The 25,000-nt window shown below is 43.6% G+C and overlaps 1 protein-coding gene and 1 long non-coding RNA gene across 2 annotated transcripts; one reads left to right on the top strand and one right to left on the bottom strand.

The window, feature by feature from the left end:
• Positions 1-8,344: 8,344 nt before the first annotated feature.
• Positions 8,345-11,516, top strand: LOC138977165 (uncharacterized). The gene is made up of 2 exons (XR_011459235.1): positions 8,345-8,518; positions 8,919-11,516. It is a non-coding gene; the product is annotated as an uncharacterized lncRNA (long non-coding RNA).
• A 737-nt stretch (positions 11,517-12,253) lies between these two features.
• Positions 12,254-23,587, bottom strand: LOC138977156 (fibrillin-1-like; the record flags this gene model as incomplete). The annotated part of the gene is given in 10 exon segments (XM_070350069.1): positions 12,254-12,639; positions 13,379-13,588; positions 14,229-14,351; positions 15,184-15,348; positions 15,917-16,033; positions 16,443-16,565; positions 19,173-19,298; positions 19,878-20,000; positions 21,513-21,641; positions 23,465-23,587. Coding segments are annotated over 10 exon segments (1,487 nt in total), but the record flags the coding sequence as incomplete, so codon positions are not given.
• Positions 23,588-25,000: the final 1,413 nt, after the last annotated feature.

Below are 25,000 nucleotides of genomic sequence, written 5' to 3'. Positions count from 1 at the left end.
CAAGACGTCTATTTTGTGTCCGTAGTGTTGTGTCATCAGCGAGCATGTGGCATTCTACTGAGTTGTCAGAGAAGTGAAGTGGAAGGTCATTAACGTAAATACAGAAAAGAATAGGACCTAAGACAGAGCCCTGGGGTACTCCATATAACACGGACTCCTCTCTTGAGTACGCACCATGTACATAGACTTGTTGCGATCGGTTTTCAAGGAAAGACTGAAAGAAAGACAGAGAGTCAGATCCATTGAGATATAGTGATAATTTGTTGAGGAGAATTTTATGATCAACGAGGTCAAAGGCCTTAGAAAAATCTAAGTATACGACCCCAGAGAGCTGGGAGGAATTTATGGCTGACAGACATTTGTCTGTCAAAAGCGAGAGCGCAGTAGAACATGAGTGGTTACTGCGGAAACCAGACTGCAAGGGGTGGAAAAGGGCCAAACGGTCCATGTATTTTGTGAGATTAATGTGAATATGTCTTTCAAGAAACTTTGATAGTACTGAGAGTAAGGAAATAGGGCGGTAGTTGCTAATATCAGAAGTGTTTTTGGATTTGGGGAGAGGAATAACTTTAGCTTTCTTTAGTGCTTGCGGAAAGGTGTTGCGCTGTATGCAGAGATTAAAGATATATGTGAGAGAGTCAACTGTGTAAGGAAGGGAGAGTTTTAATAAGTGGTTGCTGATTTCATCAGGTCCTGAAGATTTTTTGTTCTGAAGTTGTGAAATCAGTCGTCCTAATTCGTGCACTGCAATGGGTGGGATTTGAAAGGGTGCTTTATTCGCCGTCTTTTGTTTGCAGTAGAGGGATAGATTGTCAGAGTTGTTGGGAGAGGCATTGTCAGGGTTGCTAAGAGAGGTAGCTACAGACGAAAAGTGAGAGTTAAAGATGTCTGGCGTTAAGTGACGGGGGATCTGGGTGGAGTTAGAGGTGGAACCTCTGATGAGTGAATTTAGTGCACGCCAGATCTGCGAGATATCCCGGTTATTCTCAACGAGTTTATTAAAGTAAGCTTTCTTTGAGTCACGAACCATGTTTTTTAACCTATTTCTAGCTGTTTTATAATCTTGGAACTGTTTAGCTTTTTTTAACAGGTCACGCTGATCCATGGCTTCAGTTATTTTATTGGACATCCAGGGTGGAAGTTTAGGATGTTTTACTCTCATTTTCTTTATAGGTGCGTGCTTGTTTATTATAGGTAGTAGGGTGTCATACCAACATTCTAATGCTTGATCAGGGACCGTGTGGTTGAAAACTTGGTCAAATCGTGCTACGTTGAGATCGGACAGGAAGGAATCACGATCAAAATTTTTAAAGGATCGAAAAGATATGACTGTGTGACCTTTATGATTTGATTTTGGCATTTTAGTGGTTTTAGTACAGAATATTGGAGAATGATCACTAATGCTAAGATCTGCGAGTGAAGCATTTAGTACTGAGGAGTGGTTGTTTGAGTAGATGTGATCAAGCAAAGTAGATGAAGTTTCTGTGACTCTAGTAGGTAAAGTTATAAGCTGCTTGAAACCTAGTGATGATACAATCCCATCCCATCGAGGCTGAGGTTTTAATAAGTCAATATTAAAGTCCCCGAGTAACAGGATGTCTGCGTGAGGTTTACATTTATACACTGTATCTATCATCTCGATAAGGTCATCGTACCAGTCACCAATGGCAGAAGGGTTTCTGTAAAGAAAACAAACAAGAGTAGAAGGGGCTGTTTCCTTTAGTTTAAACTCTAGCCACATGCATTCAATGTCTTTGTGTTCTAAGTCAGGTCTTCTACGCGTGTATTGAACAATGGAAGAGTGGATGTAAGCAGCGATGCCATTTTCACCCGTGCGACGGGAATCACGACGTATGACGTCATACTCAGGGATACGGATGCGGGTATCGGGGATGCTGTCGTGTAAGCGTGATTCGGTGATGCCGTATAAGTGGTACACGGGGGTTGCGCTGTGTAGAAAATTGCATATGTCTTGTACTTTGGCATCTAGATGGTAAACATTTAAATGACCAACATGCAGCATTATCAAACACAAGAAGAAGGAATACACGAAAACTTCAAACAAAGAATTAAAGCAAATAAGCAAGAACAACTCAAGAAATACGGCAGCAGCTAATTAAAATCACTAGCAATGGCTGTCGGTAAAAACATAATAAAACATTCAGCGTGCAAGTGTAACTAATAAAGGCACTTTGATCGCTATGGTCACACGGTCACACGGGTCCGACCAAGTCAGTTAAAACACAATGGTCACTCAAAGTCAGTGGGTCAAGTCAAAATAAAACACAATGGTTACCATCAGTGTTCACGAGGAGAACTGAATTACCATGTAATATAATCCATTGTGGAGTTCAAAATAGATACCGGTAATCACATGAGGCAGACGAGCAATATCCTTAAAATAAGTTCACTCCAGAAATTAAACTTGCGATTTTCACGAAGGAAGACAATTTAGTCACTAGGAATTACGCACGGCCAAGGTACGTACGAACAGACACACATTCATGATGAACTGCTCTTTCGTAAACACTCATACATAGACACACACAAACACACACACACGCACACACATACACGCACACACACCCACAATTAACATAACGCTTGTTCCCTCAGTAAGGACATCAGCATGGGAAGGAGAGCGGGACCATTGTCATTGAATGACGGATGGGGAGGAGTGGGATAATAATCTCTTCTGGGTTGAGACTGGGCAATGGGGTAACCAGCAGAGATCGGCCAATCAGGCTGATTGCGGCCGGACTGGAGACGGTCACGTGGATTGGAAGAGCCCCGCTGTGGCGATGGCTGGAGGCGGTTGACCTGATTGGGGCGAGAGGACCAGGTAGAGTGGTTACCGGGGAGGAGATGGTCACGTAGGTAGGGAGGGTTGACCTGAGTGGGGCGAGAAGACCAGGCAGAGTGGTTGCCGGGGAGGAGATGGTCACGTGGGTTGGGAGGGTTGACCTGGTTGTGGTGAGAGGACCAGGCCGAGCGGTCTCTGGGAGGACCGGCTGACCGGCCAGGCGAGTCTGTACTGCCCAGCGGGACACTTGTTGGGGTGGGGAGTAGAGGGTTACCACGCTTGGGACGGCTATCGTGTACTGCTTGAGCATAGGAAGGTCGGACTGGGGAGTTGTTGTTATGGAGACCGGAGGGCTGGCCAGACCTGTCATTACGGTCGGTGGTGTGAGGAGAAGGAATAGCAGCCTGGATGTTCATGGTCAACTTTGCCAGACCATGGGGAGTACTGGGGTGAAGATTGTCGTGGTACAACGCCTTTTTAGGCAGGTCCTTGGCAGTGCGGAAGGTGCAGGTGTTGTCGATGAGATCAACGCCCTCACTCTCACACATCTCCGCAAGATGCATGTTGGATTCGACCACTGTTTTGCACAGGGAATCACTCTTGCGGAGAGGGGGGAGAATGGAGGAAAAGGCTAGGCGGGCGTTGGGAAAAACTTTTCTAATCCACTTTTTTAGTTCCAACCACCTGCTGCCGGTGACAACGTCGGTGAGGCAGGTGTTCACGCCTACGTGGACTACGATCTGCTGCACTTCTTTGTTGACTGGGATGTAGCGCAGCCAGTGCAGCAGATCGTCGACCGTGATGCCCGACACGCTGATCTTCTGGCCCTGGTTGTATGGGAACACTAGGTCAGGCCGAATGAAGCGGTACACTGAGTCTCCTAGCAGGACATGGGTTTTTCCGGTCTGAACCCGCGCGTCAGACAGCTCAGTACGGGGGTCACGGGTGGAGCTGGCTTCACTTGGGTTATCTGTGGGGCTTTGAGGGGAACGATTTGCGGGTGATGAGAGAGAGTGACTAGAGTGCGCATGGGGTGAGAGAGGTTGGGCTGGGGGCGGTGGGGGTGAGTTCAAGAGTGGGGGATGGGCGGTCTGACTGGCCACTGTTTTCCCTTGTTTAGCAGCACCAGCAGTTGACTTGTTGAGTTTCTTATGCAGATCAGAGATCTGCGACTGTAAGTCTTTGTTTTTTGACTTCAGGCTTTTGTTGTCACTTTCGACTGCCTCGACCCTACTGGTTAGGGACCGGACAGTTTCCTCGAGCTTGGTGCATTTTGTCTTGAAGTGAAGTTTTAAGGAATTGGTCACTTGGGCTTTCGCGTCCCCCAGCAGGCCAACGATAGTGTTGTTGGACTGTGCTTGGTGAGCTTGCAGACTGCCGACGCTGCGGTGTAGGGTCTTTAGGCCCTGCTTGGCCTGGGACAGCGTCAGCGGACTGGAACGCGGCGCGGCTCTGACAGCGCGGCGATGTTTGCGACGAGCGGGAGAAGGGGCGTAGGCATGACCGGACTCGAGGTCAGACCACTCTTCGTCGTCACCGCTACACTCCGAGTCACGGGCAGGAGGGTCAGTGACGTCACTGACTGGCAGGGGGGAGAGGGAGCCAGCAGATGAGGAGGCAGGGGCACTAGCGGTGGGAGCGAGTGTGGAAGTAGTAGTGATGTTGGGAGGGGTGTGTGTGGAAGTAGTAGAGACGTGGGTGGCTGGGGTAAGGATGATGGTGGTGGATATGGGGGGGAAGGATAGAGTGACAGTAGGGGGCGTGAAAGATGATGGGGTGGTTGAGGCAGGTGGGGAAGATGGGGTGGGAGAGATAGGACTGGGTTGCACCGTGCTATCTAACTCCCGATCTGTGCTGATAGGCGCAGAGCCGTAAATCTGGACAGGCAGGGGAGGCGTGTCAGGGCTGACCGGCACTTCCTGCTCAGTGGCTCTGGAACGCAGGCGCTCAGAGCGACGACTCATGGAGTCCGAAGGAGGTTTAGCTGACGTAGATTTGGGAGCCGGAAGTGCCAGCATGAACGACGAGCGACGGGTGTCGTCGGATGAGAGCTCAGTTGGTGCAGATGGGGGCGGGGCCAGAAGCGCTGTTAGTGTGGAGGGTTGTCTGAGCAGCGGGTTGTCGGTGGTGCTGTCGAACAGGGCGCTGAGGCAGGCGATCATGGCGTCGTATTCCTGACGCTTCCACGTCTGACACTGCTTGCCTTGTACCATGACGGTGCCCGTGGTATAGTACAGCGTGATAGTGATGCATTTCTTCACCTTTTTGCCGTTATCATCCAGTTCTCTGCGTAGTTGGATGATAGAGGTAAAGAGCTGTTGAGGTAGTTGGGTGGGGATGTTGTCGATGTTGGAGAAGGTTTCATGCGAGACGTCAATCTCCTTTACCGTCAGTCTGCCATCCAGCCGTATCTGCTGTCGATCGAGCCAGGTGACAGTGTCCCCGTGGATGGTCCGATCAACAGCGTATCGCCTGTACAGGAGGCAGCGCGTGGTGGGGACCAGGTCACTGGGGACCCAGAATGAGAGCTGCTTGGGGTCGAGTTTTACGTCGAGCAGCGGGTCCCACTTAAACGTGAGGGTGTTCAAGTCCATTGTGTGTTTTGTAAGAGGAGGGCAGAGTTGTTGATGTTGTAGGCTGAAGATGTAGCAGTAGCACACACATAGACGCACGCACACATGGCCTTGTGCGTTGGAGGAAAAGTTACGTCATTGTAGAGTCTGGCCAGATTGCCGACTGATGACGTAGAGGATATCGGCTGGGACCGCAGGGCTGGCTGCCCAGCGATCAGTAATCACGCCACAGCTGGGGAGAGGATCACTGGAGCATGACGACACTGAGCACGAAAAATCCCCTCCTCAGAGGAAGTAAGAACGATTGTACAGCCAGCGCAAAGCTGGCTGACCACAGAGCACACCACAAGTCAGTTGCGTCATGCTGACACACACACTGGGCAGACTGTCTAGACCCGAGGAAAGCTGCTCAGACAGTACTCTCAGATAAACTCCACTACACGCGTGGCGAGCCAGCGCCACGATGCTGCATTACGTCACACCGCCCGGTCCGATCGGGCATCACACAAAGAGAATACACATCGTGATGAAGATAATTAATGAAATCCTCACATTCAAAGCACAAGATTACTCCCTGTCGATTAAGCAATTCCTTATGGTCACTTTCGTATACTTTTAAACACAAAAACACAACTGTAGCGCAAAGCAGATGTTTGAAAAGCCGGAGCACATGAAGCGTGCCTCCTTCTCCCAAGATCGAGCGAGAGAGAGAGAGAGAGGGTGGAGAGAGATAGAGAGAGAGAGGGAGGAGAGAGAGAGAGAGAGGGTGGAGAGAGAGATAGAGAGAGAGAGAGAGGGAGAGGGTGTAGAGAGAGAGAGGGAGGGGAGAGAGAGAGAGGGTGGAGAGAGAGAGAGAGAGAGAGAGAGAGAGAGAGAGAGAGAGAAACTGAAACTGAAACTGAACTTTATTACTAAAGGATAGAGGTTTTAGGCAAAGCGAGGAGAGACTCAGACTCAGACTCAGACTCAGAACTTTATTACAAAAGGATACAGGTTTTAGGCAAAGCCTATTCTATTCTTTCAACCTGTCCTTTATACAACACATAAAGACAGACGCACATAAAAAAAATATAAATTCAATCATATAAAATACAGAAATACATTGTATGGATTGCAACACAATGTGCTTTTAAGGAGCTACATAAGGAGAACTAAAAAATTACATTGACATAGTTATACCTTTCATTTGGGAATAAAGTTGCTCCGATCAGCTACACATCCGTTAACACTAGTACAAAATGTTTAACAAAATAACAATCGAACAAGACATTTCATTCACGAATGATGTGTGAACGTGACTGTCTCTTAAACATTCTCAGTCTCAGAGAGAGAGAGAGAGAGAGAGAGAGAGAGAGAGAGAGAGAGAGAGAGAGAGAGAGAGAGAGAGAGGGTGAAGAGAGAGAGAGAGAGGGTGAAGAGAGAGAGAGAGAGGGTGAAGAGAGAGGAGAGAGAGGGTGAAGAGAGAGAGAGAGAGAGGGTGAAGAGAGAGAGAGAGAGGGTGAAGAGAGAGAGAGAGAGGGTGAAGAGAGAGAGAGAGAGCCAGAGAGAGAGAGAGAGAGGAAAGAGAGAGAGAGAGAGAGAGAGAGAGAGAGAGAGAGAGAGAGAGAGAGAGAGAGAGAGAGAGAGAGAGAGAGAGACATGTTCGTCAGTCAGACAAGCCAATTTAGAGACACAAAAAGACATTAGACAGAGTTAGAGAATGGGGAAATATTAGTAATAACATTATTTACCACTTATGTGCACCATGTGACTACTTTGACTTACCAGGACTGGTTTTAGAAGACCTGTTAATCGTTTCAAACAGTCAGGATGGGATACGTTTTGCTTATCGTATTAAAAATAACCACGACAATTGAGGATAAGGATAAAGATAAGATTTGACATAGTCCTGTGAGTTTACTGGGCCCTCATGGACATTCGGGCTGCTTTCTCACTGGGGCAAGCGAGTAGCCATTCGGCACTATTGAATCAGGTTGACTTATATCAGGATGAGTTCTTCTAGAAGGAATTGAACTTTATTTTCTTAATGATACATTTTACCATTTGTCAAGTCGCGCAAAGCAAAACATTCAGTCAATCTGTCGGCCTAAACATCCAAACTGAACTGAACAGTCTGTACCGATACACTTAAAGCATCCCCGGTATATCAAACATAGGTCATGTACTAGGGCAGAGGACGCTGAACAACACGCAACAATCAGATTCATTCTACCCTTCTTACTTTAGGCCAAAAAAAAATAATAGGTCTGTTTACGGTAACCCGACCGACCCTAGTTTTTTCGCGCGACCCTAGACTTTTTTTTGGCATTTGGGGAAAAAAAAAAAAAAAAAAAAAAAGGTTTTTTGGCGAAATAACGTAAAAATATGGTTTTTTGGAAAAAAAAAAAAAAATCCCGACCTACCGACCCTATGTTTTTGGCCTGTGTTACCGTAAACAGACCTATTTTTTTTTTGGCCTTAGACATTTCGAGTTTCACATTGCACATTACATTTCTAGATTATTTTATATAACTATAAGTGGTCGTTGTCTATGAATTGTTTTTAATGCTTGTATGTTATTTCTTACGAGAAAACTTTTTATGTAAAATGTTACATTTTAATGTCTAATGTAAAGCGCCATGAGACTGCCATTTGGCGGTGAACAGCGCTATAAAAGAATGTTTTTTTTAATTAGTATTATCATTACCCAGGGTGGTGGAAATTGAGCTCAAATGGTACTCAATTCACACACACAAACTTTTTTGTTTGTTGTTTGTTCATTGTGACTTACCACCAAAAAATGGTTTCCGTGTACTGCAGACTTTGAAGTGCCTAAAAGCTGAAAATACATAAAAATACACATAATAAGGAAATGTTCACGCACTTACGATTTTTTAATGTAAAACTTGAAAAGGAGTTGTTCGTGTTCTAGCAGGTTTACCTGTACAACCTCACATATTCTTTTGCTCAATGATACAGTCATTTCTGTGGTTTTCAACCAGCCATTTCGTGTGATTGAAATGTTACACCGTTTCCCTTGCAGGAAGTGAGTGTCTAGGATTACCAAAACTGGTTCACAGCTCAGTCTCGGCGTGCCCCATCGACGCACGCGGCATTCTGTACGAGAAGATTATCATGGCAGGCGGTACAACCAAAACACCCGGTGAGATTCTGGTGGTATTTTTCTTCGTAATATTTTTTGAATAATTTGTTATTTTATTTTTTCCCCTGTTACATATTTTGTCAACGGCCCTCTCCGATCCCCCTCGTAAAGAAAGTTTGCCCGACTGTCTCAGATATGGCCATGATTTATCCTGTGATAAGACCATCCCGACGTAATGTATTAAAGTCGAACCTGCCCTGGAGACCACCTGTCCATAAATAAAGACCACCTGTCCATAAAGACCACCCCAAAGGATCCCCGACGGTCTTTACTATATAAATCACCTGTCAAAAGAGACCACCTGTCTAAAGAGACCACTTTTGCTCAGTCCCTTGGCTGGTCTCTTTAGACAGGTTCGACTGTACCAATAATTCACATATATTCTACCCCCTTCTGATAGGTATCTGCCGGCGATTGTTGAAGGACGTGACATCACTCACCCCGAGGTCACGTGTGAAGATTGTGGCGGGTAAAGGGAGACAACTCAGCGCCTGGAAGGGAGGATCAGTCCTTGCTTCTCTCCCCTCCTTCTCCCAGATGTGTGTGAGCAGACACGAGTTTCAGGAACACGGTGCTTCTGTGGTGCGGAAAAAGTTCTTGTAGCTTTGGTTACAGAGACAACAAACATATTCCATGTTGCCCTTCGGCTCGCTTCATATGTTTTGAGAGAGTGACGTTGCGGTTGTTAACCGAACCTACACAGTTGTTATAACTTGAACTTATCAGTCTCGGTTGAAAGTTGTGAACCGCACGTAGTATATAATATAGAGCTGTTGAGGACTTTCGTGTTAAAAGTTGAAATGATGAAGACCAACCGATTACTGTTACTGTCTTAACACCCCCGGTATAGGGGTGTGTATAGGTTTCGGTCGATGTGTTTGTTTGTTTGTTTGTGTGTTTGTGTTCGCATATAGATCTCAAGAATGAACGGACCGATCGTCACCAAACTTGGTGAACAGGTTCTATACATTCCTGAGACGGTCCTTACAAAAATTGGGACCAGTCAAACACACGGTTAGGGAGTTATTGGTGGATTAAGATTCTACAAGGACTTATAGAGAAACATATTAATGGTCAAAGGGAAATAACCTTCTCAGTTGGTGGCAGTGAGAATGGGTGCAGTGAGAATGGTTATTTCCCTTTGACCAACGGGGGTGTTTTTCCTACCTCGGAGGAATTTCTTGTTCTAGTTGTAGTGTCAGGCACCAACAGGCAATCAAGCGAACAAGAATTCAAATAAACAAACACATGAGCAGACAAACAACACAAGTAAAACAAGAAATTCCTCTGATAGGAAAAACACCCCCGTTGGTCAAAGGGAAATAACCATTCTCACTGCCACCAACTGAGAAGGTTATTTCCCTTTGACCAACGGGGGTGTCCGTCTATAAGTCGTTGTATAATTTTAATCCACCAATAACTCCCTAACCGTGTGTTTGACTGGTCCCAATTTTTGTAAGGACCGTCTCAGGAATGTATAGAACCTGTTCACCAAGTTTGGTGACGATCGCTCCGTTCATTCTTGAGATCTACTTGCGAACACAAACACACAAATACCGCCGCAAACACACAAACACATCGAGTGAAACCTATACACACCCCTATACCGGGGGTGTAATAAGTGTGACAGTTTTACCTCAACTCGTCCTTCCTTTTTGCATTTAGTCAAGATTTGGTTAAATGTTTTCGGATAGACTGGGAATCAAGACGAGGGTGGTGTGCGTGAGTGAGTGAGTGTGTGTGTGTGTGTGTGTGTGTGTGTGTGTGTGTGTGTGTGTGTGTGTGTGTGTGTGTGTGTGTGTGTGTCAGTTAAACCTTAATTAAGGGTTTTTGTTCATTAACATTCTAATTAAAATTAAAACTTTAGAATTACATTTAAAGGTTATTGTATTGTTCTTTATATCATCCTGGTTCTGAAAATATTTAGATTAATATGTCTTCTTCACAATGGAAATGTGCTCACAATGTGAGAAAATAAGATATTTAGAGAGGAGCGTGACCCGTCTCAATCTTCGGGTTTCGGTTAGCCAAGCCCTATTAAACATGCAGTCTCGGTAATGATTGGTTTTCAGTGTTGATATTTTAGGATCAGGCTAACATATTGACTAACTGTTTCATATTGCTTTACGTGACTTGTTTTTTTAAATATTTTTATTTCAACAAACGTGCAGCCCAATAACGTTTATTTTATTTTAAATGACATTAAGTTTGTTCGGTATTTTAAATAGTCACCTTCTTTTTGAAATACAATATACACAATAGTACAATACAGCAACTACAAACAAATTATATTAATTGATTGAACATTGGGTTTCCCTTCTTGGAACCATGTGATGCCAAAGATCATAGACCATTTATCCTGGACCGCCAACTAGCTCTCTCTCCGCTCTTTCTCTCTATTACGAGGTAGCGCCACTCGCATTTAGGAACCTACGCTTACATGACCTTTCAGAAATCAGGGGGGCGTCATATCCGGTGTCGATTGTAAACATGGACGAAGTTGCCGAGGTAAGTTCTGAAAATGCTAAAATAAACTCAGCAAAAGTGCATATGGAACATGTTTTTCGATGAGTTTTGTTAAGTTTAGTTTGGAGTTTTGGAAAATCCAGTTCATTGTCACCTCCCATTGTCACAAATAACTGGAGCGTGCTTTCTTTCCACTGTCTTCGAATCGCTGGCCTTTCAAACCGGACGTAACGCGCCCCTGAAAGTCGAGAGTCGTAACCTCGAAGGGTCACGTGACGAGTTGGCGGTCCAGGCTATTAATTTGGTCTATGCATAGATCGACTAAAACGGATGTTTATGCGTTTGGCAGGGACTCTTGAAAAGAGTGCATGTTTTTGTGCGTTTAATTGTAAAAAAAAATAAAAAGGAAGTCTACGTTAAGTTGATCGATATGAAAATGTAACAAAATATGCCATTTGACAGATACCTTGACAATCACTGTTCAACTCGACCGCTTGCGTGGTCTCGTACAACAATACGACTACTATATTTCCATCTGTGTTAAATGTCCTATTTTGGCCAAGATCTGGCCTTCCCTTGTCAACCCTATGTGTGTGTGTGTGTGTGTGTGTGTGTGTGTGTGTGTGTGTGTGTGTGTGTGTGTTTTATAATGTATTATAGTGCAATGTGTTATAATCTATAATTGTTGGATATATCATCATTATCATTATTATTATTACGATATATAAATGCATCCTTTCACTTTGGCATTTACAAAAGTACAGTCTGGCTGCTTTCTGCTTTGAGTGGGAATGTTTCGCTGGGTAAATTTCGTACCTGAAACCACTGTGAACCTGCCAAATGAGTTTTTAATAGAAATTAACAGATACAAAAAATTGGTATGTTATTCGAACGTTTAATTTATGACAAAAATGTTGATTTGTGGTACGTGTACAAATGAAAGGATTTTCTTACCTCTTGTGAAAACCTGGAGAGACTAATCCGAGAAAGAGCGCTAGTGCACGATATGCTACGTGGGAAGGACACACTCTTAAAGAATAATTATAAGCAGCAAAGAAGTAAGAGCGGTAAGGAAAGGGGTGCACGCTGGGAAACTATGATACAAACACGGGGGATCCAGGGGTCCGCCAGGTTCCCGGTGGGACTAAGGGGTAGCGCCCTTCAGGCCCTGCTGAGATCCAGGTGGTAGAGGCCCCAGAAAATTAGATCATTTTGGTCACAATTATATATAAGCCACTGTAAGCAAGGACATACCTCCTGCCCCATAAAAACAAAACCAAGCACCCAAACAAACACCACATTTATACACATTTCCATGATGAGTTTATTTCAAATCTAGAATTTTATCTTAACAATCTGGAATTCCGGATTTCCTCACGGAAATGTCATCCGTGGAGTGAAGAGCGCTCAGCCTGTAACAGTCGCTTCGTTGGCAGTCTTTTTACTCGTCTTCCCCACAGGGACACAGCGCGTAGAACTTCCGTCCGTGCTCCATCGCTGATTGGCCAGACACTTGGCTCCCGACTTGCCCCGCAACCGGAAGTTCTTGCCACAGCGGAACTTACATCGTTTCCGGAAAGGAACGGGCCCCGTGCGACATATGGCTGGCAGAAGGTAACCGTTGGTTGGTGGCTTCAGCACTGAACACGTCTTGGCTGAAACGTCAGATGTACCATAGACACACATCAAAACTGTGAACACTCCGAGAAAAAAAAAAAAAAGATTTTTGACCACTGCTGCGCCCCCCCCCCTTTTTTTTTAACAATGACATTATTTTAGCACAACAAAATATTTGGAAAATCTACCTCAACTATCACATTTATTCTCGTGTCATTTCATTCAAACTGGCCCTTTCTTTCTTTCTTTCTTTATTTGGTGTTTAACGTCGTTTTCAACCACGAAGGTTATATCGCGACGAATTCAAACTGGCCCGCCCGTCACACTTACATATCAACTTTTGTTTTACAGGGGTCAAGTGACCGTCGCTCAAATAAGTAAACCCCCAAAATGACCCAACAGTACTATTTAAAAATTCGACAAAATCAGTTTATGTACAACTCGGCAACTTTTACATGCGAGAAGAAAGTCAAATCAATTATCTATCCATAATCGTTGTTTTCTTTAACTATTTTGTGTATTTCTTGTATAAAACCATTCCCATGGTGGGGATGTTGATGACATGAGCTGTCGTAAACGGCGGGTTTTTGCCTCAACTTTCAGGGGTACCATGACAAAAAGAGTATTACAGCAGTGATCTGATAGTAAGCTTGGACATTCTCAGTATTTTATGCCTGCATGCGAGACATAGCCTACTTCAGGTAAAAAATTCGGATCGTTACAGGTACATGTATATCTACAGACCATATAAAGTTAAACATACAAAACCACACATACCTTTACACGTGGGTGGCTGACCAGTCCAGGTAGCGTTGGGCAGACAGGTGCGGTAGGCGTGTCCCCTGAGCTTGTAACCACGGCGACACCGGTAGCTGCACACGGTACCTGGGGTCAGCCAAGCGTTCTGGTCCTCCCGGGGCGTCAGCTGGCACTGCACCGGAACAAGTCGACCGTGACTAGGACTGGACAGGCTGGGACAACTGCTACCTGTGATGTCACCATTATTACCGTGTAGCCATTGTTATCAGTAGGAGCAGTAACAAAATAATCATCATCAGCAGCAGTGAAGTTGTCGTCGTCATCATCATCATCATCATCATCATCACCATCAACAACACCAACAGAAACGACAACAACAACAGAAGCACCATCAGTGAAGTCGACTTCGTCATCATCGTCGTCGTTGTCCGTCGTCACTATGCGGAAACAAGGTCATGCCATCATAATCTTTATTCTCGTCACGATTATCAGTGACAGCAGAAATATTAAAAGCAAAGACGCCTTCGTTGTTAATATTATTATCATCATGGCTATCATCAATTGCCGAAACTGCTAAAACACACTTTCTAATTATGGTCGTCATTTGGACAAACACTGAAAACAGTTTATGTTTGAGGTTAATTTGGACTTTAAAGAAAAAAAGAATAACAGATAAACGCTCAACACTAGTAGACACACACAAACAAACCATCAGAAAAAAAACCCGACTACAGATGAAGTCAGCAGGCACAAGGCTTATCTAACCCACAGGTTTGTACATTCGATCTAATAAAACGAATAACATCCAGTCACAAGTCACAAGCCCAAGACAGATAGCAACAGATAATACAGAGACAGAAATACTCACGGAAACATGACGTGTTGTCGTCAGCCAGTGTGTAGCCAGGTCCACAAGTGCACGTGAAACTTCCCCGGCTGTTCTGACATTTGTCTTCACACCCTCCGTTCTTCTGTGCACATTCGTTGATGTCTGAGGACAAAAGCAGCTGCCATCATTGCCACGCATTTTCGTTGATAACCAGCTGGGTGACAAAAAGCACTCGTCTGACAACAAGCCATCAGACATTTTATAATAAATACTCAGATGGTATAACATTACCAGTTCTGTCGGTGAAAAAAAAGCAAGCAAAAAATGATAAAGTCAACTGCAAAGTCCGAGAGTCGGGCAGGGAGTCGCACACGTGGGCACGCACAGACATGGTCCAGGGGCGGAGCAGTTAAGCCACAGGGGGGGGGGGGGTTACAACCTGGGGTCCAGGGCCGGGTAGACCCCTTGTGGGGTACAGGGGCCTTCCGTTGAAGCTGAAGAGTTTTAGCTATTTTATGAACAATGTATGGCTTATCCTTGATTTTAAACATGACCAACTGGTGTCAGCAGCCACTCATTATTTCTTTTAAAGTTAGTATTAAATCTTTTTTTTTTTGACAGCCGGGGGTGGGGGGGGGGGGGGGGGGGTTCGGAACCTCTGTAACCATCCCCCTAATCCGCCCCTGTGGGATATCAATCCCTTTCGTCCCATTTCCGTCAGTTGTCATTTCGCCCCAAGTGATAACAGGATTGGGAGAAAGTAGTTAAAATGTCGGGTCTACAAACTAAAATTTCAACGGGATAAAATGCTTGACATTTGGTTGCGAAACAGAAACTGGGCAACATGGAGCTAAAGCACCAAGTCGTATACATTATCAAATCGCATAGGCCTAACACATTTTCATACGGCATTCACACACGCAAGCACGCATTTTACAAACAATCCCCAAAACCCTTACCGCCCCATCCTCTCTCTCTCAAACCTTCAACAAACCTCGACAATTTGTGCCCAGAAGAGGATAGATGGAGTAGCCGTTCTTGCAAATACATTCTTTTCTTGACGTTGACCCGGTTTTTGCCGTCGTCATGTTTGGTGGGCAGCTATGACAACTTTCGTTGCTAGGCAAAGAATCGTCACGTAATGTTCCAACGGGGCATTCTGGAGAAGAAGCAAAAGAGCGACCGGGTGTGACTTGGTTTATGTTGAGTGACTTAGTGCCAAGACTATTTTATAAGTTTGTAATCTGTGACAGTGGTCACAGTTAGGAAAAATATAGAAGAATAAACGAGCAAATATATAGTGACAATAGTTATAGTAGTAGACTTTCCATCAGAGAGAGGGGGTAAAGAGAGAAAGAGAAAGAGAGAGAGAGAGAGAAAGAGAGTGAGAGAGAGAGAGAGAGAGAGAGTGAGAGAGAGACAGCGTGAGAGAGTGAGAGAGAGTGAGAGAGAGACTGCGTGAGAGAGAGACACAGACAGACAGACAGACAGACAGACCGACCGACAGAGACACAGACAGACTTAGAGACAGAGGGACCGACAGGTAGGCAGAGAGGCTTGAAGACTGACAGACAAAGGGACAGAGGAAGATACAGATAGATAGAGGAGGGGGAAATAAGATTTCAACATATCCGTATAATGGTTCTAAATGTATTCACGGTAAGGTGCGTAAAAGCAATCTTGGGCGCATGGACATGATTAAGCGCGAAAGGCAAAGCCACACTGACCAACACAAACGTCCTCCTGTCGATTGAAGCCAGGGAAGCAGTCACAACGGTAGCTGGGGTCAGTGTTGACACACAACTGGTCACACTTGTGGGTCCCATTCTGACACTCGTCCACATCTGAACACACAGGCGTATATTAGGACCGAAGGTTTAGCAACAATTCAGTTAGGTAAAACGTATTTCCTACCCGTCGACAATGGCACTTAATTAAATGTGTATAGAAAAACAGCAGCAGCAGCAGAAGCAATAAGAATAACAACAACAATGGCACCAGCAACAACAACAACAACCTTTACTATTACTTCACACACAGACACACACAGACACACAGACACACAGACACACAGACACACACACACACACACACACACACACTAAAATGTTTACACTAAATGTGACAAGCACACACCCCCACACACACACCATTTAGCTTTGACTTTCAATGGAAGTTTCATCTCAAATCGTAGTAAGAAGTACGCGTTTCTAAACTCAATTTCAATTCTATGCCCTTGATCTTGACACTGACCTTGACAGGAATGTCCATCGGGCCCTAGTGTGGTGCCAGGCTTCGTGCAGTGACAGCGGTACGACCCGTACAGGTTCTCACAGCGACCTTCACACAGGCTGCGGTTCAAACACTCGTTGATATCTGAAACGCAAAGAAGGTATACTACGATTTGGAAGTAAAATAAAGGACACTACGATTTGGAAGTAAGAACTAAGGACACTACGGTTTGAAAACAAGAAAGCGCACTACTGTTTGGAAGTGAGCATTAAGGACACTGCGATTTGGAATAAAAAAAACAAGTCGCGTAAGGCGAAAATACATTTAGTCAAGTAGCTGTCGAACTCACAGAATGAAACTGAACGCAATGCAACGCAGCAAGACCGTATACTCGTAGTCCACCGCTCACGGCATAGGCAGTGAAATTGACAAGAAGAGCGGGGTAGTAGTTGCGCTGGGAAGGATAGCACGCTTTTCTGTACCTCTCTTCGTTTTAACTTTCTGAGCGTGTTTTTAATCCAAACATATCATATCTATATGTTTATGGAATCAGGAACCGACAAGGAATAAGATGAAAGTGTATTTAAATTGATTTGGAAAATTTAATTTTGATAATAATTTTTATATATTTAATTTTCAGAGCTTGTTTTTAATCCGAATATAACATATTTATATGTTTTTGGAATCAGCAAATGATCGAAAATAAGATAAACGTAAATTTGGATCGTTTTGTAAAAAAAATTTGTTTTTTACAATTTTCAGATTTTTAATGACCAAAGTCATTAATTAATTTTTAAGCCACCACGCTGAAATGCAATACCGAAGTCCGGGCTTTGTCGAACATTACCCGACCAAAACCAGTTTGGTTGAAAAATGAGAGCGTGACGGTGCCGCCTCAACTTTCACGAAAAGCCGGATATGACGTCATCAAAGATATTTATCAAAAAAATGAAAAAAACGTCTGAGGATATCATACCCAGGAACTCTCATGTCAAATTTCATAAAGATCGGTCCAGTAGTTTAGTCTGAATCGCTCTACACACACACACACACACACACAGACAGACAGACACACACGCACATACACCACGACCCTCGTCTCGATTCCCCCCTCTACGTTAAAACATTTAGTCAAAACTTGACTAAATGTAAAAATAACATTGCGATTTAAAAGTAAGAATCAATGACACTACAATAATAGGATTTAAAAACAAGTCGCGTGAAGCGGTATAAAAACATTTAGTCAAGATCAACACCACAAACCAATCATCGCCGAGACTACATTCAGATAATCTCGGCTAACCATAGTGGTAAGGCGTCCGCCCAGTGATCGGGAGGTCGTGGGTTCGAACCCCGGCCGGGTCATACCTAAGATTTAAAAATTGGCAATCTAGTGGCTGCTCCGCCTGGCGTCTGGCATTATGGGGTTAGTGCTAGGACTGGTTGGTCCGGTGTCAGAATAATGTGACTGGGTGAGACATGAAGCCTGTGCTGCGACTTCTGTCTTGTGTGTGGCGCACGTTATATGACAAAGCAGCACCGCCCTGATATGGCCCTTCGTGGTCGGCTGGGCGTTAAGCAAACAAACAAACAAACCGAGACAGGTCACGCTCGCTGTCGCGAAGAACGCGTCCACTTACTGAACCTATTTCCTTTCATTCTGAGCACATTTTTAGAGTAAACACGACATATCTATATATTGTTACAGTAAACATGACATATGTATATATATTTTTGAATTCAGGAGAAGATGAGGAATACAATGCCATCATTTTTAAATCTGTTTGCAAATAATCGATTTTAATGACAACTTTAATGAGCAAACTCATTAAATAATTTTTAAGCCTCGAAGCTGAAATGCAATACCGAAGTCCGGGCTTCGTCGAAGATTACTTGACCAAAATTTCAACCAATTTGGTTAAATAATGAAGGCGTGACAGTGCCGCCTCAACTTTCACGAAAAGCCGGATATGACGTCATCAAAGACATTTATCAAAAAAATGAAAAAAACAAATCATATCCAGGAACTTTTATGTGAAGTTTCATGAAGATCGGTTCGGTAGTTTTCTCTGAATCGCTCTACACATATCACACAGACACACACACATACACCACACCCTCGTCTTGATTCCCCCTCTATGTTAAAACATTTAGTCAAAACTTGACTAAAAGTAAAAAGGACAATACGCATTGGAAGAATCAAGGACACTACGATTAGGAATTAAAAAAAAATAATACTGCGATTTAAAAGAAGAATCAATGACACTACGATTAGGAATTAAAAAAGGACAATACGCATTTGAAGTAAGAATCAAGGACACTACGATTTTGAAATAAGAAAGCACACGGCAATTTGGAAGTAGGAATGAAAGATACTTCGATTTGGAAAAACAGAATAAAAGACAGTACGATCCCGAAAATAAAGCACGTGCACACTACGATTTGGAAGCAAGAATAATGTACTCTAAACGGCATGTGACAAGATACAAAAGAACAAGTTTACAAACCGCAAGGCTGCCTTTGCTGCGGATTGTTACAGTGTTGACGCCAGCGTACGTTTAGCCGTTTATAACAATTGCAGTATCGTGACATTTCTACAAATGTGAAAATGGAATACGTACTGAGCTGTTCATGAACGAGCAGATTCGACCGATCAATGTTGCAAGTTCCTAACGATGAAACCACTAAGTTATATTGCCATAACACACACCTGATTTATATAGCTATAACTCATAAGTGCATGAAACTGACCCACACACTGGCGATTGTCCTGGCTGGGGCTGAATCCTGTTTTGGTACACGCGCACTCGAACGACCCCACTGTGTTGGTGCAGACGTCCTCACAGCCGCCGTTGCTTCGTGCGCATTCATCGATGTCTGCATACAAATACAATACAATACAATACAATACAATACAATACAATACAACACAAAATAAAACAACACAACACAACAGCGAGAGGTCTCTTTGTCTGATGAATATGACGTTCCCCTTCGTTCTTCCTTTTGTTCAAACCCTCCCACCTGCCCTCATAGTATAACAGCTAGAACAACCATATCTCAAGCATACATCGCTTGATTTTGGGCAACAATTTAATGACGTTTGTTTTCCTTGAGCGAAAAAATCTATTTGTGCTATATTTTAGGCAACAATTTAATACTGTTAGTTCCGTATGATCAAAAAAGGAGAAGAAAAAATCAAAACCACAATTAGCGAAACAAACTACGATTTCCGCATTTCTTCCTAACCAGACGTACTTCAACTACTTATGTGCGTCGAAACATATATATTAAGATGCCAGTCGACAGGACCTTAGCTTGAACTAGAGACTATGGAAAACACTCAGCAGGTACGTTAATTTTTTCTTCTTAATTTATTGTTTAATTTGTTTTAAGTTCGTCGAGTTGCCCGCTGCTAACTCAATGAAACTCTCCGCTGGGTACAAGTGCACTCACCGTCGCATGAAGTTCCGTCCTCGTGCACCCGATAGCCATACGGACAAGAACACCGTGCACCACCCAGTGTGTTGACACAGCGGTGCTCGCAGTGCCGCTGCCCCGTCTGGCATTCGTCAACATCTATATGTTACAAAGAAAAAACACGAAAACAAAATTATAAACAATAACAAATGATAATAATTTATACATGATTTGTATAAAACGCGGGGCAGTCTCTCGATTTAGTCTCATTTAACGTTCGTCGGCAATCTAAAATAATGAATCGCAACATTTTTAATGTTCCCTCTTCTTTACGGTGTGTCAACTGATTCCGGCTATATGGTTCGTACACTGGATGTTCCCGTTCATACAGCCTCCTTTTTACAAGAGGGGGAATCGAGACGAGAGTCTAGGTGTATGTGTGTGTGTGTGTGTGTGTGTGTGTGTGTGTGTGTGTGTGTGTGTGTGTGTGTGTGTGTGTGTGTGTGTGTGTGTGTCTGTGTGTGTCTGTGTCTGTGCGTGTGTGTGTGTAGAGCGATTCAGACTAAACTACTAGACCGATCTTTTTGACATTTGACATGAGAGTTCCTGGAAATGATATCCCCGGATTTTTTTTCCATTTTTTCGATAAGTACCTTTCATGACGTCATATCCGGCTTTTTGTAAAAGTTGAGGCGGCACTGTCACACCCTCATTTTTCAATAAAATTGATTGAAATTTTGGCAAAGCAATCTTCGACGAAGGCCGGACTTTGGTATTGCATTTCAGCTTGGTGGCTTAAAAACTAATGAATGAGTTTGGTCATTAAAAATCGGAAACTTGTAATTAAAATTATTTTTGTATTAAACGATCCAAAAACAATTTCATCTTATTCTTCGTCATTTTCTGATTCCAAAAACATATACATATGTTATATTTGGACAAGGAATAAGATGAAATTGTTTTTAATTCGATTTCGGAAATTTAATTTTGATCATAATTTTTATATTTGTAATTTTCAGAGCTTGTTTTTAATCCACATATAACATATTTATATGTTTTTGGAATCAGGAAATAATGTAGAATAAGATGAACGTAAAAAAATTATTACAATTTTCAGATTTGTAATGACCAAAGTCATTAATTAATTTTTAAGCCACCAAGCAGAAATGCAATACCGAAGTCCGGCCTTTGTCAAAAATTGCTTTACAAAAATTTAAATCAATTTGATTGAAAAATGAGGGTGTGACAGTGCCGCCTCAACTTTTACAAAAAGCCTGATATGACGTCATCAAAGGTATTTATCGAAAAAATGAAAAAAAAATCCGGGGATATCATTCCCAGGAACTCTCATGTCAAATTTCATAAACATCGGTCCAGTAGTTTGGTCTGAATCGCTCTACACACACACACGCACAGACAGACAGACACACACACACACATACACCACGACCCTCGTCTCGATTCCCCCTCTATGTTAAAACATTTAGTCAAAACTTGACTAAATATAAAAAGGAACACAGACAAAACAACTCAGGATTGAAGCAGCCGGCATCCAACTGAGGTAAAAAAAAAAATTTTTTTTAAACAACTATCCTACAAATTACTCACGTAAAACCAAACTACTCTCGCATGTAGCACGAATGTAGCACTGACGAGCACTGCTATACTCACCATCACACGAATAGCCGTTCCTGTTGAGCGTGTAGTAGGGCGCGGTGCAGTTACAGGTGTAGCCCCCCACCGTGTTCACACACACCTGGTGGCACCGCCCTTTGCGTCCGTTTGCACACTCGTCCACGTCTGAATATACACAGGTATCAATAACTATCACATCGCATACTCGATCTCCGGATTTTACATGGGATAAGATTATCCCTCATCTTGAACAGGTACCTTCTTACTTCTGCGTTTATGGGCTGAAACTCCCACGGCTTTTACGTGTATGACCATCTTTACCCTGCCATTTAGGCAGCCATACGCCGCTTTTGGGGGATGCATGCTCGGTCATTTCGTGTTTCTATAACCCACCCAACTCGGATATGGATTACAGTGATTCCTTTCGCACTTGGTCTTGTGCTTGCGCATTTACACACGACGGGGGATAAGGCACTATAGTTTTGCACATAAGTTGACCTCAGTGGTACATCGGGAAAATCCCCACAATTCCCACAGGGCACAGAGAGCTCTCAGGCTGTTCATTGGTGGTATGCGACCAAGTGGAGGGATGCTCCCACGGGGTCGCCTTCACGCGGCGGGAGTGTTTCCACAGAGCTACCCCACCCCTTTACTTCTCTTCTTTTGTCTTATTTCTGCCTTACCAGTCCTTTCACCTATATTTCCTTCCAAGAAAACTCTCCCTACTATTCCCTGCAGATTTCCAATTCTTTTCTTGTCTTATTTCTATCTGACTGGATCCATCACCTTTATTTCACTTACCAAAAGTCTTCTTTTCCACATCCTAATTTCTCTGCACCCCGCATGTCGTAAGAGGCGACTAACGGATTGTGTTTCTCCTTTTACCCTTGTTTAGTGGTTCTTGTATAGAATATAGTCAATGTTTGTAAAGATTTTAGTCAAGCAGTATGTAAGAAATGTTTAGTCCTTTGTACTGGAGACTTGCATTCTCCCAGTAAGGTCATATATTGTACTACGTTGCAAGCCCCTGGAGCAATTTTTTGATTAGTGCTTTTGTGAACAAGAAACACTTAACATCTCCCCCCTTTCCCCTATCCCATCTCCCCCCTTTCCCCTATCCCATCTTCCCCCTTTCCCTCGTCGCGATATAACCTTCGTGGTTGAAAACGACGTTAAACACCAAATAAAGAAAAGAAGTGGAGGGATGCATGGTTACGTATAAGCCTGGCAAGATCTGAGACAGCAAGCCGAACTGTCTTGAGGAGATTTGTGCTTTTAATTCACAAAGGCACGGTCCTTCCTCGAGGACGCCACGTACAGGGTGACCCAAAAAAAAGAGTACCTTAACCAAACGTCATAAATTGAACAAAAATAGAGCAATCTTCATAAAATTTATTTACACACACAAGTAGCCTCTGCATGATTTGCACAGAAAATTTTAGCGTTCAAGTTTGTCTTTCAGGAAAGTTATGCTCATTCTACAGAACATGCTCCAAATGGCCTCCGCGCCGCTGCAGGCAAACTTGAACTCGCCGTGCAAAGTTATCAATCACCCGCACACACTCCTGTTGCGAGATTCCGCGAATGGTTGTTGTGATGGCTCTCTCTGGGATTGTCTGTGGGTTGTTCCTGAAGACGTTGTCTTTCAGGAACCCCCAAAGATAGAAATCTGGGGGATTTAAATCCGTGTGTGTAAATAAATTTTATGAAGATTGCTTTATTTTTGTTCAATTTATGACGTTTTGTTTGGGTACTCTTTTTTTTGGGTCACCCTGTACTTCTCACGCACACAATAGTTGACCATTACCAGGGACCTGTCTAGGACTTTACATGGGATAAGGGTATCCTTTCACTCACATGCATCTCAAAAATCAAAAGTAAGGTTGCACTCTGTGCCCAGTAGGAATGTTGCGCTGAACTAATTTTGCAGAAGGACATGGATGTTAGTTCGAAAATAATTATTTAAGAATAAAGCCTACTCCTCTCACCATTGCACGTCTTCCTGTCACGTGACAGCACAAATCCCGCATTGCACGTGCAGTAGGCACTGCCCACAGTGTTGACACAGCGGTGCTGGCAGCCAAAGTTCGCCATATCACACTCGTCGTAGTCTGCAACAAAATTAAAGTCCCAGCTGTAAGCGATCTGGGAACCTTGAAATAAACACTTCAAAACTTGTTATATTTTTAAGAGTATTTTTAACTGCCGCTGAATGCTAGCTCGTCTCATAAACAGGATCGTATTATAAACGCATGAAGATAAATAAAAACTTCTTTGCAACGGAAGTTAAAGGCACACTTCTTCAGTAACTATAGATCTGGTGAGTCTTTTACATGGGATAAGATCATCTCTCCATTTGGTTACGTATTACCAAACGTCAGTACCCCAAGGACTTGCTGTGGTGGGTTGGAATATTTTTACAAATTAATTTATCAAAAAGCCACTGGTTGCGTTTCTGAAGAATCCATAGGTGGCCTTAACAAAATTAGTTCATAATAAATACACTGTGCAAAACAGCACTCTGTTAATGTTTTTAATGTGACCAAGTGTAAGGATGGTCTTACCCAATGTCCAAGCCTGGCCAGATCTAAGCCAGTTTTTGTTTGTTTGTTCGTTCATGGGCTGAAACTCCCACGGCTTTTACGTGTATGACCGTTTTTACCCCGCCATTTAGGCAGCCATACGCCGCTTTCGGAGGAAGCATGCTGGGTATTTTCGTGTTTCTATAACCCACCGAACTCTGACATGGATTACAGGATCTTTTTCGTGCGCACTTGGTCTTGTGCTTGCGTGTACACACGGGGGTGTTCGGACACCGAGGAGAGTCTGCACACAAAGTTGACTCTGAGAAATAAATCTCTCGCCGAACGTGGGGACGAACTCCACACCGGTGACACTGTGACGGTTCCCCTACGCTTTGTGTTCGGTGCCCTGACCCTTTGTGTTCGGTTCCCACTCGGTTCCCACACGCCAAAATTCGCGGACAAAACATCCATTTATGGTAGTATTACGCAATGTTGCTCTCTGAGAATGGTCTTGTTAGATCTGTGAGTGTTTACACTACATGTCTAGGTGCTGATGGATTGAAGGTTTTTTGATATTTTAGCCGTTATTAGGTAGAATGCCTTCCACTTTACTGCAAAACTGCATAATTCGTAGCATCGGCAAGAAATATCCTACCAAAAAATGCCTGCTTGGAACTGTCCGTGGTCCAGCAAAAAGTTCAACATGTCTGTAGCAGACAGCCCAAGTTTCAAGATTGTAGGGCCATCCAAACAGCCGTAATAATAAAAACAACAAAAGTAGTCAGTGAAATTGGCTGTGTTCGGTCCCCCCACACTTTTGTGACGTAGGCGTGACGGTTCCCATAATTCATTGTGTCGGTCCCCACTTTCTGTGTCGGACCCCACTTTCGACCTAATTTCTCTGTGACGGACCCCACAACCAGCCTTTTTTGTGTCGGTCCCCACACCTTCTTGGATTTATGACTTGCCGGTTACTTGTATCATTGTATTCATTGAATC

This window comes from Littorina saxatilis, linkage group LG1 (assembly GCF_037325665.1).
Source record: "Littorina saxatilis isolate snail1 linkage group LG1, US_GU_Lsax_2.0, whole genome shotgun sequence".
In the NCBI taxonomy this organism is placed as follows: Eukaryota; Metazoa; Mollusca; class Gastropoda; order Littorinimorpha; family Littorinidae; genus Littorina; species Littorina saxatilis.
The sequence above is the reverse complement of the archived record's forward strand: the minus strand, read 5'-3'. Positions and strand labels throughout refer to the sequence as shown.